Source organism: Phocoena phocoena, chromosome 6, assembly GCF_963924675.1.
Source record: "Phocoena phocoena chromosome 6, mPhoPho1.1, whole genome shotgun sequence".
Taxonomy (NCBI): Eukaryota; Metazoa; Chordata; class Mammalia; order Artiodactyla; family Phocoenidae; genus Phocoena; species Phocoena phocoena.
The window spans coordinates 98,302,262-98,319,236 of NC_089224.1; the positions used below are offsets into that span (position 1 = coordinate 98,302,262).

General features: G+C 43.8%; 1 protein-coding gene across 3 annotated transcripts in view; it reads right to left on the reverse strand.

The window, feature by feature from the left end:
- The window catches only part of ASTN2 (astrotactin 2), a 914,376-nt gene that overhangs the window by 454,913 nt on the left and 442,488 nt on the right, over positions 1-16,975 (reverse strand). For 2 of the 3 annotated variants that reach the window (XM_065878807.1, XM_065878804.1), the window contains 3 exons: positions 11,434-11,518; positions 10,844-10,918; positions 9,959-10,096 (listed from right to left, as the gene is read on the reverse strand). In XM_065878807.1, the coding sequence (XP_065734879.1) occupies positions 9,959-10,096; positions 10,844-10,918; positions 11,434-11,518 (298 nt within the window). The remainder of the gene's footprint in view (positions 1-9,958; positions 10,097-10,843; positions 10,919-11,433; positions 11,519-16,975) is intronic. The other variant, XM_065878806.1, reaches the window with a different exon arrangement.

A 16,975-nucleotide genomic window follows, 5' to 3' on the forward strand; every position in this document is an offset into this window, starting at 1 on the left:
AGATTTCCTTCTCTAGGATTCTTCAAACTGCAACTCAACGAAGAAAAGCATTCATTCTTTGGTGGTAGGAGTACAACAGTCTTGGAAGCTCATGACTAACACAACCCCACTATGGGGGTGTGAGTGGGGAGGAATGAAGCCACTGTGGGATAATGCAGAGAGGAAAGTCAGAGTCCTAATGTTGTGTAATTCCCTCAACTCCCCTCACCTCTGTGGCCAAGCTGATCTTTCACCCTCCCGTGGCAGCCTTCTGGTGCAGTTGCCGTTAAGCTAATTTGAACTGGGTTTCTCTCTCCTGAAACCAAAAACATCCTGACTAATATAGAGCAGAAAGGGTTTCCACGCAACAAGTGGGAGGAAGACATGGTGTCATGATGATGGAGTAAAGATCTTGAGATCAGAAGCCTGTGTTCAAATTCCAATTCATCCTCTTATCAGCTGTGCTATTTAGGGTCTTAGAACATCAGCTTCTTCATCTGTGAAATGGGGCGGGGGGTAAAAAATAGCCTCGGCCTTGTTAGATGACTGCAAAGACCACATATGAGATGCTATATAAAAGCCTCTGCCCAGTCAGGCATGCCCAAAACACTGCTTCTATTGCTGTCTTCCGTGTGGAGTCAGGACTGAAACTCAGGCACCCTAACTCTGCCCAGTGTACTCGCCAAAAAACCATACTTTTATGTGTCTTTCTCCCTTCTCTCTTTCTTTTTTCACTGAAAGATCTGCAGTCCCATTTCAACATCAGAAGTCCCATTTGAAAAGTGTTTAACTTCTAATGCAGATATACCGAGTCGTTTCTCAGTTTCACTGTATCTGCAAAGCCTTCCATAATTCAACATCAAATATTTATTATTACATTTATTAAACTTTTAATAATTTAGCATCTCCTGCATGTAAGAGAGAAGCTTAGCTAACTGGTTCCCCTTTATCCAACCTGGTTCACTTCAATATTTATATTCCAAAGTCTCCATTTGGGTTTCATTTAGCAGAGGCTGTGCCGTGGGCCTCTGCTCCAGCTGACAGTCAGCACCTGCTGCAGCCTCCCCAGTGGCAAAGACTAACAGAAATCTGGTGTGGAACGGTGTTTGAAGAGATTTACTGAGCCTGGGCGGAAACTCATCCTAATAGACTTCACTTTTATTAAGATCACAAAACCAAAATGAGGGGAAATATATATGTCGCTGGGCTCACTGGCTGAATGACAGGCAGCAAGGCTGTGAAGGGATGTGAGTAGAAAGCAGATCCATTTGGTGGGGAGTGTGGAGGTCTTTATATTCATGCTTCTCGGAGGGGCTTCATTCTCCTAAAAGAAGGGAGGGGTGCAGGGGTGCAGGGAAAATTCCAATGCCCAAATCCCATGAGCCCAGCTGTGAGTGCCAGACAGATGCCCTGTTGCTTCCAAAGTCTCCCCTGACCCCCATTTAATCTTCCACGAGCACGGAATGGACTTCCACACACACTCAATGGACTAAATGGTCAACAAAGATGAAGACAAAAAGTCCGATGCGCCTACCCCTTAATCTCACAGAGAACCCCTTGCATCAACGGTAGCCAACATTTACTGAGCTCTCACCTAATGGGTTGAATTCAAATCCGGATTCTGCTACTCACTGCCTGGAACATGTTGGGCGAATGATTTAAACTTCTTGTGCCTCAGTTTCCTCCTCTGTAAACAGTAGTAACTCCATCATTGGGTCATTGGGAGGAATCAGAACTAATGCACGTAAAGCGCTTAGACAGGGCCTGATACAAAGTAAACGGTCAGTACACGTGAGTCATGATTATATCTGACTACATACGGGCCTAAGAGTTTACATGTATTATCTCATCAATTTGCAAAAACATCCAAAGATGCAATAGCAATTATCATCCCCATTTACAGACAGGAAACTGAGGCTCAGAAAGTTTAAACACCTTGCCCAAGGTCAGCTAGTAAGTGGTGGAGATGGGATTTGAACTCAGGTAGTTTGACTCCAGAGCCTTCACTATTCTCTTTGCCCAAATCTCCCTTCTTCTGTGTTTCAAGCAGGTAAGTGGGTTGCCTGTTGAAGTCCTCTTGCAATTTCGGAAAAGAACGTCTGTGTGAGTAACTGGTGAAGCAGGGGAAAGTGGGGGAAGCTTCTTGGGGCTGAAACTGTCTAATAAGGGCTGCAGAAGCCCACCCCTGTCTCAGCATCTCCCTGGGAAGGGAAGTATGCTTCTCGGTTGCCTACCATGCAAACACACACACACACACACAGTCACTTATTTGCAAAAGCTGTCAAGGTTGTATGGAAGGCAAAGGCAAGACGTCTGAGTTTTACTCACCTCCAATAGGAGGGAGCATCTTGAGTATCAAATCACACAAGGCCTCCATTACGGGACTCCCCCCACCGGAGGCTCTGCTGGCCTGGGCCTTCCCATCCAGGTGTCCCAGTGTAACACATCACCTGCCTTGGCCGAGCCTCACCCCTGCCCACCCCACACACCCTGATGTCCCGCTGCTCTTACCCTCCCTTACTTCTGCTGTTGATGCCTAAGGAGATCAAGAGGAATGCAGGGGATCCCTTCTGTGTCCACTTCTGGGCCTTAAACTACATCTTTTATCACCTTAACCCAACTGCATCATACAGTTATTTCCTTATTTGTACTAAAATGCCAACTAAAACTTCAAAAACTTCCCACGATAGGGTACCAGTTACGTGTAAGGTGCTGTACTAGTTACTCTGACTACATTGCATAATCCTGACGACAGCCATCTGAAGGAAGCCCAACAATGTCTATCTTCCAGGTTCAGAAATGGAGGCTGGAAGAGGTAAACCGACTTGGCCCAAGGAGTTCAGGGAGCAACTGTGGTGCCAGGATTCGTATCCGTATCTGTAGGAGTGCAAGCCTATGCTCGCTTTCCTACACCCTCTTCCCTTTCTGGTCTTTACATTTCCAGAGCCTACACAGTGTCCATCACACAGGGAAGTACCTAGAGCTCTTTTGTTGCGGGTTTCACCTTAAGATGGATGGCCCATGTTTCCAGAATACACTGTAACTGACTTGGGGGACTGCCTGGGCAAAAGCCAGATTCTGGTATCTGTAGCATCTGCACAGGGGTATCTGCTGGGGGCCCTGGAGTGGTGAATACACTCTCCTCAAGTGCCCTCAGAGTCTTTGCTGTCTCTAGGCCAGGTGGCCCAGAACTGAGGAAAGAGGGGGAGAAGAAGAAAATAGCATGAGCTTCCGTCTCCTCTCCTCTTCTCACTGTATTCTCTGCCACGTGCCCCTTGGCACTACCCACAAGACACACTGACCTGGACCCTGGAAGCTCCCCGCATCAGGCATGCCACTTCAAGACCCCATGCCCCATCCACGGAGCGGACATCCGTGGGTTTTGCCTTCTTTTGTTGTTGCTCAGCATCCGTTTGCTGCCTGTCCTGATTCCCCCCTGCTTTCCCCCTATCCTCCCTGCAATCTCAATCCACATGGTAAAGATCCCCCATCCTTGCTGGTTTGAGAGTGGGTCAGTGACCCAGGTCTGGCTAATTTCAGGCACTGATTTGGGATATTGGCCAATGTCCCCAAATAGGCCAAACAGAAGCATCATAGCTTAGAGATGAAGAGCATGGAGTCAGGAGTCAGAGTCTCAGGATTCAAATCCTGGTTGTGTCACTGACTGGTTGTGTGACCACGGGCAAGTTATAAAATTCGCTGTGCCTCAGTTTCCTCGTGCATGTAATAAGGCTAATAATGGGTAAAGATTAAACGAGTTCATTTCAGCAAAGCACTTGGGACAGTTGCCACATAAGGAGGAGCTCTCACTGCTGTCACTCAGTGCCAGGACTTTTGCTTAGAGCTTGGGGAAACAGGATATCTCTTTACTCTGGCAACGCCCCACTGAGGCTGTAAGATTGGAGTTGTTGGTGAGAGTGTGCCGGAAGAGCACGTTAACCCAGAGGAAGACAGAGATGAGGGATGAAGAGAGACACAAATACTGAGTCCCAACAACACTGTAGAGCATATAAATCCTGCTGGACCCAAAGCCGTTGCCACCCTGGAGTTTGCAAGCCCTTCCATCCTTTGTTTTCTGTGGCAGCCAGGTGAGCCTTCCTTTCTTCTGCTGCCTAGTGCTTTAGTATGCATACGTTAGTGGGCACGAGTAATCTGAGGACTTGTTAAACCAGGTTACTGGTGAAACAAGATTACAGGGCCCACCTCCAAAATATCTGATTCAGGTCTTGGGTGATGTATGCGTTTCCTGCAGCTGCGGGAATAAATCACCACAAACTGGGATGGCTTAAAACCACCGGAAGTCCAAAATCAGTATTGTGAGGCCGAAATCCAGGTGTTAGCAAGGCTGCGCGCCCCCGTGAGGTGCAAGAGGGAGAATCTGCTTTTCGCCTTTTCCAGCTTCTGGTGGCTGTTGGCATTCCTAGGCTGCGGTTGTGTCACTCCAATCTCTAGTTCCCTCTTCACGTTGCCGACTCCTCTGTGTGTGTTCAATTTCCCTCTGCTTCTCTCTTATAAGGGCACTTATAGTGGTATTTAGGGCCCATCCAGATAATCCAGGATAATCAACCTACTTTAAGATTCTTAACTTAATCCCATCTGCGAAGAAGACCCTTTTTCCAGATAAGGTAACATTTACAGGTTCTAGGGACTGGAAACTGATACCCTTGGGGGTCAGTGTCAGTCTACCAGAGATGGAGTCTGAGAATCTGCCTTTCTAACAAGTTTCCCGGTGATGCTGAGGCTACTGGTCCAGGGACCACACTTTGAGAACCAGTGACCTAGTGACTTCCTGCTAATACCTTGCAATTTCGCTCAGAGGTCCTCTCCTCTGTGGGGCCTTTCCTTTACCTCCCAGGTGAGTTTAACCACCTCCTTCCTCCCTTGGGTCCCTTCTCTGCCTTGAACGTTTCCTCTAACCTTTGCAAAGGTCACAAAGTGCAACACTGTTTTGTTTGCAATTTTGTCTCAATGCTTCAAGATCTTTGTCCGAACATTTCTCTGTCTCTGATACCTAGCCTGGCACATGGTAGGTGTTCAATAAATTCTTAGTGCTTGGAATCAAGAGGCCAAAAGAACAAGGAACTCTTCTGAATTCTATCCAGAACTAATTCAATGTGAAAACTGTCACCAAGTGAGCGATGCTGGCTTGTATCCTGATGTCCCATTATCCTTTCAACACTGTGTAGGAATTAACAGTTTTTCACCATTTCATTTTCATTGATTTGAGATCACAGAAAAATCACTCAGGGGCTCCAAAAGCTGGGCTTTGCACATTATTACTATTCCAACCATAATAGCAATTCTTGCATCTGTCTTATAAGAAGAATCAGCTCTTGGTGAAATTGTGAAGCAGGCCCAGTGTGTAGCAATAAGTGTTGTTTGCCATGTTGTCTCTCTATGAGTATCTTTTATTTCATCTCTCAAGTCAGTCTCTTGTTCCATGCTCTTTGCTACACCATGAGATCCCTGAAAGCCAAGGTGGGTCTTATTCATCGCAGTATTCCTACGGTACCTGGCACAGTGCCTGGCACACAGGAGGGGCCCAGCTACGGTTTTCAGAATTGAAAGGAATCTGCGCACAATTTAACTAGAGTTCGCTCCTCTGCCTTTGTAGCTGACATCATTAGTGTCTCGAATGCTAAAAATCTCATTTCCAGCGGCTTCCTGCTGGAACGGGCCAAAGAATGGGAGCTGTCCAGGGGAGAGTTCTTTTCCTTGGCCCTTCAACCCTTCATACTTGAAAGCCTTCTCTCCCACCTTAAATTCCACACAGACAAACCCTATGCATAATTCAAGGTTAATTGCCAATGTTCTCTCTCCGGCAAATACTTTTCTAATTCCTTTGGTCAGGAATTCGTTCTTCCTTTTCCACCCCCAAGGCACTCTATGTGTACCGCACACGTGCCTCTTCACTCATTCTGCAAATATTTCCACATGCATAAAGCCGCTAGACCTACCACACCGTACTAGATGTTATATATTCACTTAAGTCTTCCTCAAATCCCATGACAAAGGGATTAATGCGAACTCTCAATACTAAGACCCTATCGATTTTAAGGTATGTCATAGATTGGATGTGTCCTTTCAGCAAAAGAAAGAGAAAAATAACAACAAACATAATAACTGATGCTTCTAGAGAGTTCACCATGTGCCAAACTCAGTACTTTACAGGTATTATATCTTTTAATTCTCAGCACTCCCCTATAGGGCATAGATAGTGTTCTATCCACGTTATCCACAGGGGCCAACAGAGCTTCAGGAAAGCTCATGCAGGAAGCAAGTGGTGGAGTTGGGATTTGAACTGACGCAGTTCAGTTGGGCTCTATAGCCTATGATTTTTTAAAAAATGAACACCCTTACCTAATAAACTTTATGTTTAATCAACACATGGCACGCATAGAGAAAAGTGTGCAAATCGTATCTGTACAGCTTGATGAATTTTTACAGAATGAACACACCCATATAACCACCACCCAGATCAAGATATCAAATATCACCAGCATGCTGGCATGTTTCCCTTCAATCACTGTCCCCTCCGTCACCCAAAGGTAATCCCTCTTCTTTTTTCTAACATCCCAGATTCGTTTTTGATCTTTATTTAAACATACATATTCATTTGTGTCTGGCTTCAATAATTCAATCTTATATCTGTGAAATTCGTCATTGGTGACGTGTGTGGTAGTTGTGTTCATTAATACTGAGCATTAATAACATTCCACTGTTTTATTTATCTACTATCTTGTTATTGATGGGCATCTGTGCTTTTTTCCCCCAGCTTTTTGGCAGCACAAACAAATACCACCATTAGTATTCTTGGACATATTATTTGTGGTATCCTGTTTGTAGGATATGTAGATGTTCAGCTGTAGTAGATACGGCCCAGTAGATTTACACAGTGGTCACACTAACTTACTAGCTCCTGCTATAAAGGTATGGTAGTTCAGTTGTTCCATATTCTCACCAACATTTACTATCATCAGTTGTTTTGGATTTAGACACCCAGGTGGGTTGAGCCTTTACTTTTGACTCTAACTTGCTCTGCCTCCCCTAGTTTGAGATTCCATACTTTCATAGTAATCTGTCACAGACTTAAAAACAAAACCAAAAAAACCAACAACCGGGAAAGCACCTTTTTATTTTCCTTCCCAATCCTACTGGAACGCTTATCTCTTCCTTCTTGACGTTGCTTTTTCCTTTAATCTCTCAGTTGTGATTCTGTGGCATATTATTGGCTATCTATAATTAAGATCTATTATTTATTAATTTCTAACATAGCATCTGACTGAAACTTATTAATTCTTTGAATGCCCAGGATATGCCTGCCTGAGCGGTGTCATGTCAAACAAGGTTTATTAGTGCAACTTGGGAAACTCAACCTACATAGCACAGATTTTTTTGAATGGCAATGATTGCAATCTTTTATCTACCCTTACAGTGAAACCAATGGGTATGTGAGAGGTAAGATGAAGGTAACACTTAAAAGGCTGTCTGCAATTGCTCCAAGGCCAGACAAAGACGTGTGGGCACCCCAAGCAGGATAATAATTTAGTGACCTAATCAAACCAACATTCTTCAAATATTTGAAATACATTTCAAATATTCTTCAAAGGGTTTATCCTGAGCCACTCTGCTCTGGTCCCGACTCGGTGAAGGCACACCCTCCATGTAACCAGGCACAGCATTTCTAGCTGCTTAGAGCATCTAACTGTTACGGATCATGCCCTTCAAAGGTCTCACCGCTTTCAATTTATCACAGTATTTCTTCCAACTACAAACAATATTGTCACTGAAATAAATTCTAGTACTATACTTTTCTCAATTTTGTTTTAATATTTCCGAAGATGTTTTAGAGTCCCTGTAGGTTGATATTCTGTTCTTTTCCATGTCTGGTTTGCTGTTCAATGTAATAATTCAGATTGGAGCAGAAAAGGCAACTGAATTATCCTACCGACCATGGTCATTCTCAGCAGTATGACATAGTACTCAAACTTCCTGACTCTGCCTTCCCCACCATCACCAGTTTCTACTTGAACTCTATTGTAGTGGGAACTGAATTTATCTAAAATTGGTAATCCTGTACCTTTGGGAGTATATTATGTACCAGCATTTACACAGTTAATTATTACAACGATTCTTGGGAGGTGTTTCAATGAAATAGTTAAGAACATGGGTTCAGGAGGTGGAGAGATCATGGGGTGAAGCTTGGCTTCACTACTTACTAGTGAAGGTATCACCTTCATGCCTCGGATTTTTTTTTTTTTTTAATTTGTAAAATAAAAATAGTATTAGCATCACATTTGGGGTCAATGTAAGGATGTAATGAGATAATGTTAGTAAAGGGTTTAGGAATGATCAATGGAGATGAGCTATTATTATTAGTAGTATCGTCATCATATTCTGTGAGGTAGGCACTGTTACTATCCTCATTTTGCAAAGAAATGGAAAGTTAGTAAGTTGCATTTGGCCAGAATCATATAGTTCATCCATGGTAGAGACGGGACTGTAACCCAGACCTATCTGACTCCAGAGGGAGTGTTACTATCCGCCAGTCTGACATTTATAGCTTCACTGAAATCACACGTTCAATGTCAACAGTACAGAACTCTGAGGAAAGCTAGTAGAGACCTTTGTTCAGTCGATTTGAGACACGGTCGTAGGGTCTCTTTGAGAATCATCCTTCAACCAGATGGTCTTTTCTCCATCTTTAAAATATGTAATGCAGAGAAACCTTAGCACATGCTTTACTAAAGTCTCACTGACCTCAATTCTATCAAAAATGGAAATAATGGTAATTTGCCATGAATCAATTTGTGTGTGCATGAAACCATCTTAGTTCTTAGTAATTACCACTTCATTTTCTAAGCGCTATCCCTTGAATTTTCTATCCTTTTTAAAATTACCTCTTTGGAGAAATACCAGTAAAAAATCATGATGTGTTCATCCCTCCATGAAATGTTGAGAAGGTGAGAATAAATAAATTGTAAAGCAAGAGACGTGGGTTCTAGGAGCTTCCTATCAAGATGTCATGGATATATGATAGCATTTTAAATTCAAAATGACCCGAAGACAGCTAGACAGGAGAATAACAGTCACTGGAAGTATGGGGGCCATGCTTCCATGTTCCAGTTCAGGAGCTCATAGGCTGTGTACAAGCCAGTTCCCAAAGTAAAATCAGAGTCCGTTTTATGTAACATTTAAATTCTAGAATTCTTCCCTCAATCAAATTGGGAGGGGGGGGAAAAAAGAACCTCCATTAGAAAGCTCCAGAATAGTGCTAGGATCAGATCTAAGACCACTGGTATAATTAAATCAATAAACATTTTAGTAGCTGTCCGATATGTACTGGGAACTGGGGATTATAAAGCTAAATAAGTTATTTGCTTTGATCTTGAGAGATTCGCCACATAATAGGACAGAATGATACGTAAGCAATTAATTAGAACACAGTAGAGTCAGTCTACAAGGAAGTTAAGTACAAGGTGCAAAACGTGTAAGGAAAGATGTAATCTCCATCCTTTCATGAGTAAAAAACAAATTCATTTGACCTGGACATTTCAGACCTATGGATTAGCCCAAAATCTGTTCCCGGTATCTGAGTCATGAGAGAAAGCACCTCATTCACCAATCTTTTACCTTCATGACTCTCCAGTACACTATTAAGTAATCGTCTTTGATAAGAGAAGATCATTAAAGATCCCAGGATAAGCCAGAGAGTGTGGTCGCCTCTCTCATGTTTTATATAAACCCCAAAGGAAAGTAATTATGTTGAAATATAAAGGCACTGAGTACCACCATGGAAGTCACTTTCAGGAGTGTGGAGCATGGCATATTGGACAGTGTTTTATATATCGACTAGGCAACTGCCTACTTCAACAACATGAAGAGTACTTTTCCACAGGAGTTCCTGAGATCCTGAAACAGAGGGGCTTCCAGGGCTCTAAGAAGACCGTGGTACAGGTGCTGGAGATGACATCCCTACCTGACATCTGCAGGGTCTTCTGTGACGAGCACATCAGTCTTGCAGCTGGCCAGGGGGTTGATGGACAGCTCCACGGGTGGGACCACGAAGCTTTTGCTGACAGGAAGCCAGAGTCCTTGGCCCAAGCTGAAAGTAGACCTGCAATGTAAGAGTTTCCATTGGGGGACTCCCTGGGCAGCAGAGACAAAACAGAAAAAAGGGGCCCCTCCACCCTTCCCTTCTAGAACCTTCTCTCACTCCCCCACCCAACTGAGTCCCCTGCATTCTCCAAGGCATAATGTTGGCCAACTTTGCCCAGACTTGGATGGTCACTTCTTCACTCCGTTAATCATTTAGCCCATGCCTTGTTCTATATTGCTAGTTTTATTTTCCTGAGTTTAAATCCTGATTCCCATTTACCAGTGGGCTTTGTGAGGACAGGAACTATTTCAGCTCTGCTTTCCCAAGCAGTCCTGATAGCCAGCAGGAGGACCATAAGTGACTGCTAAGTCAGCAGGGGCAATCTGCACAAAGGTTAAGGGCATGGAGCCTGAATCAATTTAACCCAAAATCTGATTCCCAGTTCTGCCACTTAATTTGCTGTATGTCTTCATCAGCTTAGGTACTGAAGTTTCACACATGATTTCATGGCAGTGGCAGGAAGAGGTTCTATGGCTATAGAATATTTTTAAACCACTGGACTAGATAATCAGTAATGTCTCCTCCAGTTCAAGTATCTCAATTTATGTCTATACCAGACAAATGGGAATTAGATTCCCATAGCAACCGGGGCCATTGCATCCCGGAAGTGCACAGGCTCGATAAACTAAGGAGGTGCGTAACTACACCTCCCATCAGACCCTTCTCCATACCCCAGCGTCATGCCCCGACAGACTGTCAACTCACCTGAGAATCTTTTCAGGGGCTTGCTCCCCTGTCACCAGATCATAGCCCCTCTCGAGTGTCGTGTAAGGCCAGGGTCTGTGGGAAGAATTGAGACAGGGAAAGAAAAAGGGATAGAAGATGCTATTAGTCAGAAGCAGGTGGGATACATATGTGGACAATGCTTGGAGTAGCTTTACAAACAATCAAATTTTGCAGAGGTCATTATTGGATAAGGCTATTTATATTATAAAAGGCTCCATTTCACCGAAGGACTCAGCACTTCAAAGTCCACTTTGTCCATTTTGGAGATTATGTATAAAAAACCCAATTCTTCTTCATTAGTCCACTCAAGAGAGTGGTCTTTGATTACCTATGGTTTGGGAGGGTGAGCTAAACTTCAGCCTTTGTTCTCTAGAAGATTCATCAATCATGTACCTGTAATACTAAAATGTGATTCAGTGGGAAATAGGATTCGTTTTCCATCAGGCTTTGCAGGGACACAACTGTTGCAGAGGAAGAGTCCTCTTTGTGGAGCAGTTTGGGGCATCTGGTAATGCCATAGGGAAGGTGGGCCCTCCACTGTCTCTGCCCTGATGTCCTTGGTCACTCACCCTTCACTCTGTCCCCAGTCACTGCGCACACACAGGTGTCTGTGAACCGGGTCAGGGGTGTAGCCTTCATGACAGCTGCACTCTCCTGTAAAAGAGAAAAGGATCTTGTGAAATACTGCCTGCCCTTCTTTCTGGTTTCCTTGTTTTCTGAGAAAATAAAACAAGGTGGCTAGTTGTAGAAAAGGTCACGGAAAGAGGGTGTTCTGGTCTACCTGCCATTGTGGTTAATAAAGAGTTTATTCATTTGTTCATTCAATCACTTATTCACTCAGCGAGCCCTGACCACACTCCCTGCCGGGCTCTCTGCTCAGCCCTGGGGATGCAGAGGTCAAAGGTACAACCCAGATGCTGAAGGAGCTCATGGCTTAACGAGGCAAACAGAAAGTGACCTGGTGGCTATACCTGGAAGTCCTATTCTCAAATATTTAAATTATGATAAAGTACACTTGCATGACAAGTGTAATCAGGAAATTGAATTCTCTCCACCTGAATGAACTATTCATGTTCATTTGTAAGCCCCAAAACAAATGCCACCTCCTCCAAATACCTCTGATTTCCCCTTTTGGAAAAATTATTTTCATCTACCATCTCCAGATTTTATTTTGTTTTGTTGCTGCTTGTTTGTCTTAATGGCTTTCCTCTCCTCTTCCCTCCTCCCCTCACTTCCCTTCTTGTCCCTTCCCTTCCATCTATCCATCCATCCATCCATGTGTCATTGTTTTCTGGCCACGCCTTACACTTGGTTGCACACATCCTCACTAGCATCTCACACTGCCTTAAGTATATTTTCCCATTAGCCAAGCTCATTCTGGGGGCACACGTCATGTTTCCTGGTGTATCTTCAGTGTTCAAAATTCTGGAAGGGTCCTACCTCCTTGCTACTATTAGTCTTGCTTCACTGTACACTCCTTAAGATTCGGGGGTATTCTTTGATTCAATTAGTTGTTAGATTTTCCTAAGACGTATTTGTAGAATGTTCCCAGATGCTTTACCAAAAATAGATTCCATTAAAAAAAAGCTTGTGAGATACTGTACCATTCCTTAGTGCCAGTAAAGTACGATTCTTCAGGAGGGTGATAACGTATACAGTTTTCCCTAAACTTATTTCACCTTGGAAGCCTTGCTGGTGAAACAAATCATAGACTAGTGTCCTGTGGAACACACTTTGGGAAACACTGGTAGGAAGCGCCCTGGCTGAACTCACTGCATAGAACAGTGTAGGTGCTCAACACTGTGAGTTGAATGAATAATTAACTACCTATGGCTTTGATCAATTTCCAGACTATTGCTGTCACGTTGCCATCTTCTGGTAATCACACTCATGCACATACCCAGATGAACCCGCAATTCTTCAGTCCTACGGTGATTCTGGTTGGCTTGACCCAAGCGTTTTCAAATTATGTTTCATGGAAACGTCTAGCTCAATGGGGGAGATTTAGGGACTTTGCACCTTTTAGATTTTAATGTTCCTTAAAAAGTTTTATTTTCAGATCTCTTTAATAATAAAAAAAAATGATGGCTAAACACTCAGATACTACATGCTAGAATTGAGGACACGAAGAGCACTGTCACTTTAAGTCTGGTTGCCAGGTAAACAGATTTTACGCAGACCTCATTAAAAAAAAAAATTCTCCTGTCATCTTCGTTTCATGGAAGAGGACCCTGAGACTGTGAGTCTAGGTGCTAACAAGCTCATGCTTTGTACAACTTCAAGTCTTATGAATCAGGATTTTCTCAACCTTGTGCAACAAAAACAAAACACAGCAGTGAATAAGACGCTAGGGTAACACAGGTTCTACAACTATCGCCCACAACTCCTGATTTCTAAGTGCTTGTATTTATGGAATAGCCTTATTGTTTTCACTGATTCACTATACATGTTATACATTTGACCTTATACAAAGTATTCCGAGTGTCAACACTTTGTTTTATGCATTCCAACGCTGCTTAATCTTTGTATGTCCAGCATCAGCAAGTATCTGGCAAACAGCCTGGGCTTAATAAATGTTGGTTGAACTAAAAGAGTAGTAAGACAGAATATGGAGAAAAAAATGAGTCAGAGAGAATATTCACAATATTCAGATAAGACTGTTAAAAGGAGAAAGAGAAGAGAAAGAGAGAGATCTACCTTTCCCCTTCTCTGGATACCCGGTATATAAGAGGGGGCTGCTTGCAGGCAGGGATGCTGTCTGTAATTCTCCTCTCCAATAACATCCCAGGGTCTTCCACCGGACGCCTGGGCTGTAAGTCCGTGCAACCTAATGGACTGATTGATTGTTGCCAGAGGTAAGGAAAATGGACGGAAAGAGCTGAGGTCCTTGAGATTTGGATGAGAATCATCGACCAAAGTGGGAGGGGTAGCAGTCACTAATGATGTGTTAAAATGCAGCAGTCCCTTCATGAAATATTCACCACTTTAAACACATCTAAGATTAAAAGTCCTGGGATTTGTCCTCGAGACTCCCAGGACTGATTTATGATCTGCCACAAGCCACAGCCTTCATGATTCATAATGGGAGAGGTAAAGTGGTTACCTCTGGCAAAGGGAGGGGAAGTCCGGCTGGGGCGAGCCAGGAGCATGGTGGGAAAGGAGGCTCTTTGTCCTCCATGGAAAGGGCTGAGGTTCCTGTCTCTCCTCTCAGTGACTCAGGACAGGGCACAGGTCATTTTTTTCCCCTTTCCCTCCTTTTGCGAATATGAGTGAGAACGAGAAAACTACACAGAAAAAGGGCACTGCTGTATTTTTCTCTTTTCGTGTGTGCTTACCAGGCAAGTTTCCCCTGCCTTGGAACGGATCATTAATTACTGCCGCTCACTGTACAACAAATATGTATTTTGCAAATGAGAAGCATCCACCCTGGAGGCTGCATGGAGCACAGGAAGTGAGGCAGAGGGAAAAGCACACGAGTACTGGAGACACACAGAACTGGGTTCCGATCCTTACTTCCTCTCTCCCTAAGATGTGTGGGCTTGGGGAGGAGGTTACTTCATTTTTTTGACGAGGTCTCAGTTGTCTCATCTACAGAATGAGAATGACAGTTCTGCCAATCTCTCAGAGCTGATATAAGAATAAATTGAAGTACTGAAGGGTAAACCTCATGGCTCATGTAGAAAGTGGGTAGATGCTCAACAAATTCATTCCCTCCTCTTTCCCTTTCATTCCAAGATGGCAACTGGGTTCTGACATATGCTGACACCTTAGCTCTACGGACACTGGATAGGTAAGCTCCTCCTTGCTGGGACTTAGTTTCCCCACCTGCAAGATGGAAGCTTGGAATAGATGTTCATGAGTTCCGGGCCCCAGTGAGAGCCAGTCATTTCCAATGCCTTTCCGAATCGCTCACATCTAGTTTTCTGAATACCCTTTGTTTTAACCTTAACTCGGGGCTTCCCTGGTGGCACAGTGGTTGAGAGTCCGCCTGCCAATGCAGGGGACACGGGTTCATGCCCCGGTCCAGGAACATCCCACATGCTGCGGAGCAGCTGTGCCCGTGAGCCACGGCCGCTGAGCCTGCGCTCCGCAAGGGGAGAGGCCGCAACAGTGAGAGGCCCGCGTACAGCAAAAAAAAACAACAAAAACCCTTAACTCTGATCACTCTTAGCAGTTGGGCTGGGTGCCTCCAACAGGATTTTCCCTCAACGCCATGACTGTTGGCTTTATTGGCCCCCATTTTCCATTTTGCTGGCTCAGCGACCTCTCTACTATTCACAACCAAGCATTTCCTTCTTGCAAGATGCAAGCCTCTGACAGCGGGAGCTGAGGATTAACCCCTTGCCCGGGGGAGTCCCATCCTCGATCCTGCCTTGGTATACCCAGGGCAGCCAGGCTGCTGAAGATCAGCTCTCCAGGGACATACGTTTACACGCTTTCCCTGCGCTGACTGTGAATGCCCGCCCGCACTCCCTGACTCTCTCACCACAGCAGATGCTCCCTGGAAAAACGGATGGGCCCATCTTGCTCACCACTGCATCCGGCACCTGCTGCCCCACCCGGTACGTAAATAAATGAGGGAGTATCCTTCACAATAGTAATGCCTATGGCCATAGGATAGGGACTTTTTGCCTATTTTCCCCACTAAACTGGGAGTCTCTTGATTGCAGAAACCTTTTCTTAATCATTTCCATATCCTAATAGTTAGTAGCATGCCTGATGAAGGGTAGGTGACTCATTTGTTGAATGAATGAATGAATGAATGATTGAGTGAATACGTGAATTAGTGAATACATAAATATGCGGGAATCATCGTGAATTCAGGCTGAGTTCCTTTAGAATAATGATGATCCTGCTGAAGACTGGAAGAAACTTTCTTACATCCATGACAGGTATTTGCCAAGGAAATGGAAAGTGTAAACATGAATGCTGATGAAATGGCTAAAACAGAATTTCTATTTCACATCAGAGTAGAAAAGGCTCATAAAGATCATCTAGTTCAAATCCTCCCAGCTTCATTTCTCAGATGGGGAAACTCTGGCTCAGAAAGCGAAGACATTTAGCCAAACAACTGTAATAGCCTCTTGGCCAGTCCGGATTAGCACCCAGGACTATTGGTCATTACCTCAGCGTCCCTTCCACTACACTAGTGGTCTCAGTACTTTAATACACCCAGCAACATTTTCTTGCTTTTTTTTTTTTCTTTGTACGCCTCTTGACATTTCTGAGTTTCCTATTATTACATTTAAAACCAGAAATTATTTTTTAAAATATAATGATTTTTAAATACCCTTAACACCTTAAAAACATACATTTATAAGTGATTGATAATGCAGACCTTAACAAAGAGTTTAATCTCTTCGTTAAAGTGGCTCCCATAAGGGAATTCAACTAAGTGGATTTTCATTGTGCTAGTTACTAGAACTCTGTATTATCAGCTATGGATGAGTTGTATTGGTTTTAAAATATTCACTCTTTACGTCTCTCAAGCCCCATTTATCGAGTTCTCATTTTATGTTACATGTGTTCTCACTCCATAAACTCTTGGGTGAGAACGACGGAATCCCTCAATAATGAACGATCTAAGTTTCTCTTGTGTGGGGCTCCCCTAAACCACTTCAAAGCAGACGGTGCCTTCGTGTCAATCGTATGAAGCCAGTGGACTGGTGAAATAGTTTAGAGTGTGCGCCCCAGAATCCTCTTGTTCTGTCCTGGATCTGCCACTTAGAACTTGCATGAACTTCATCAAGTTGCTTCACCTCTCCGAGTTTGTTTCTTAATCAGTAATGAGGCTGATATCACCTATTTGCTGCAAGATCGGTGATGCATTTGAAAAGTCCTCAGCACAGTCTATGGCGTATTTCTCCTTGCTGAAAACGTCATTAGCTGTGTCAGTTTTTTGGTTATTTTTTTCCTGGACAGGAGAGGCCACTTTAGCATCTTGTTTTACTGGAAAGAAAAGGTGCTTTCTAGATGAACGATGGTCTCAATTTCGAGGTTTGCCCTGTGCAAAGCGAAGCAAAGCAAAAGGAACCTCGGTTTCTTTATCTGTGCATTTGGGGCAGCTTGAATGAAATAATCTCCCAGGCTGGTCCCCTGTTCTCAGAAACA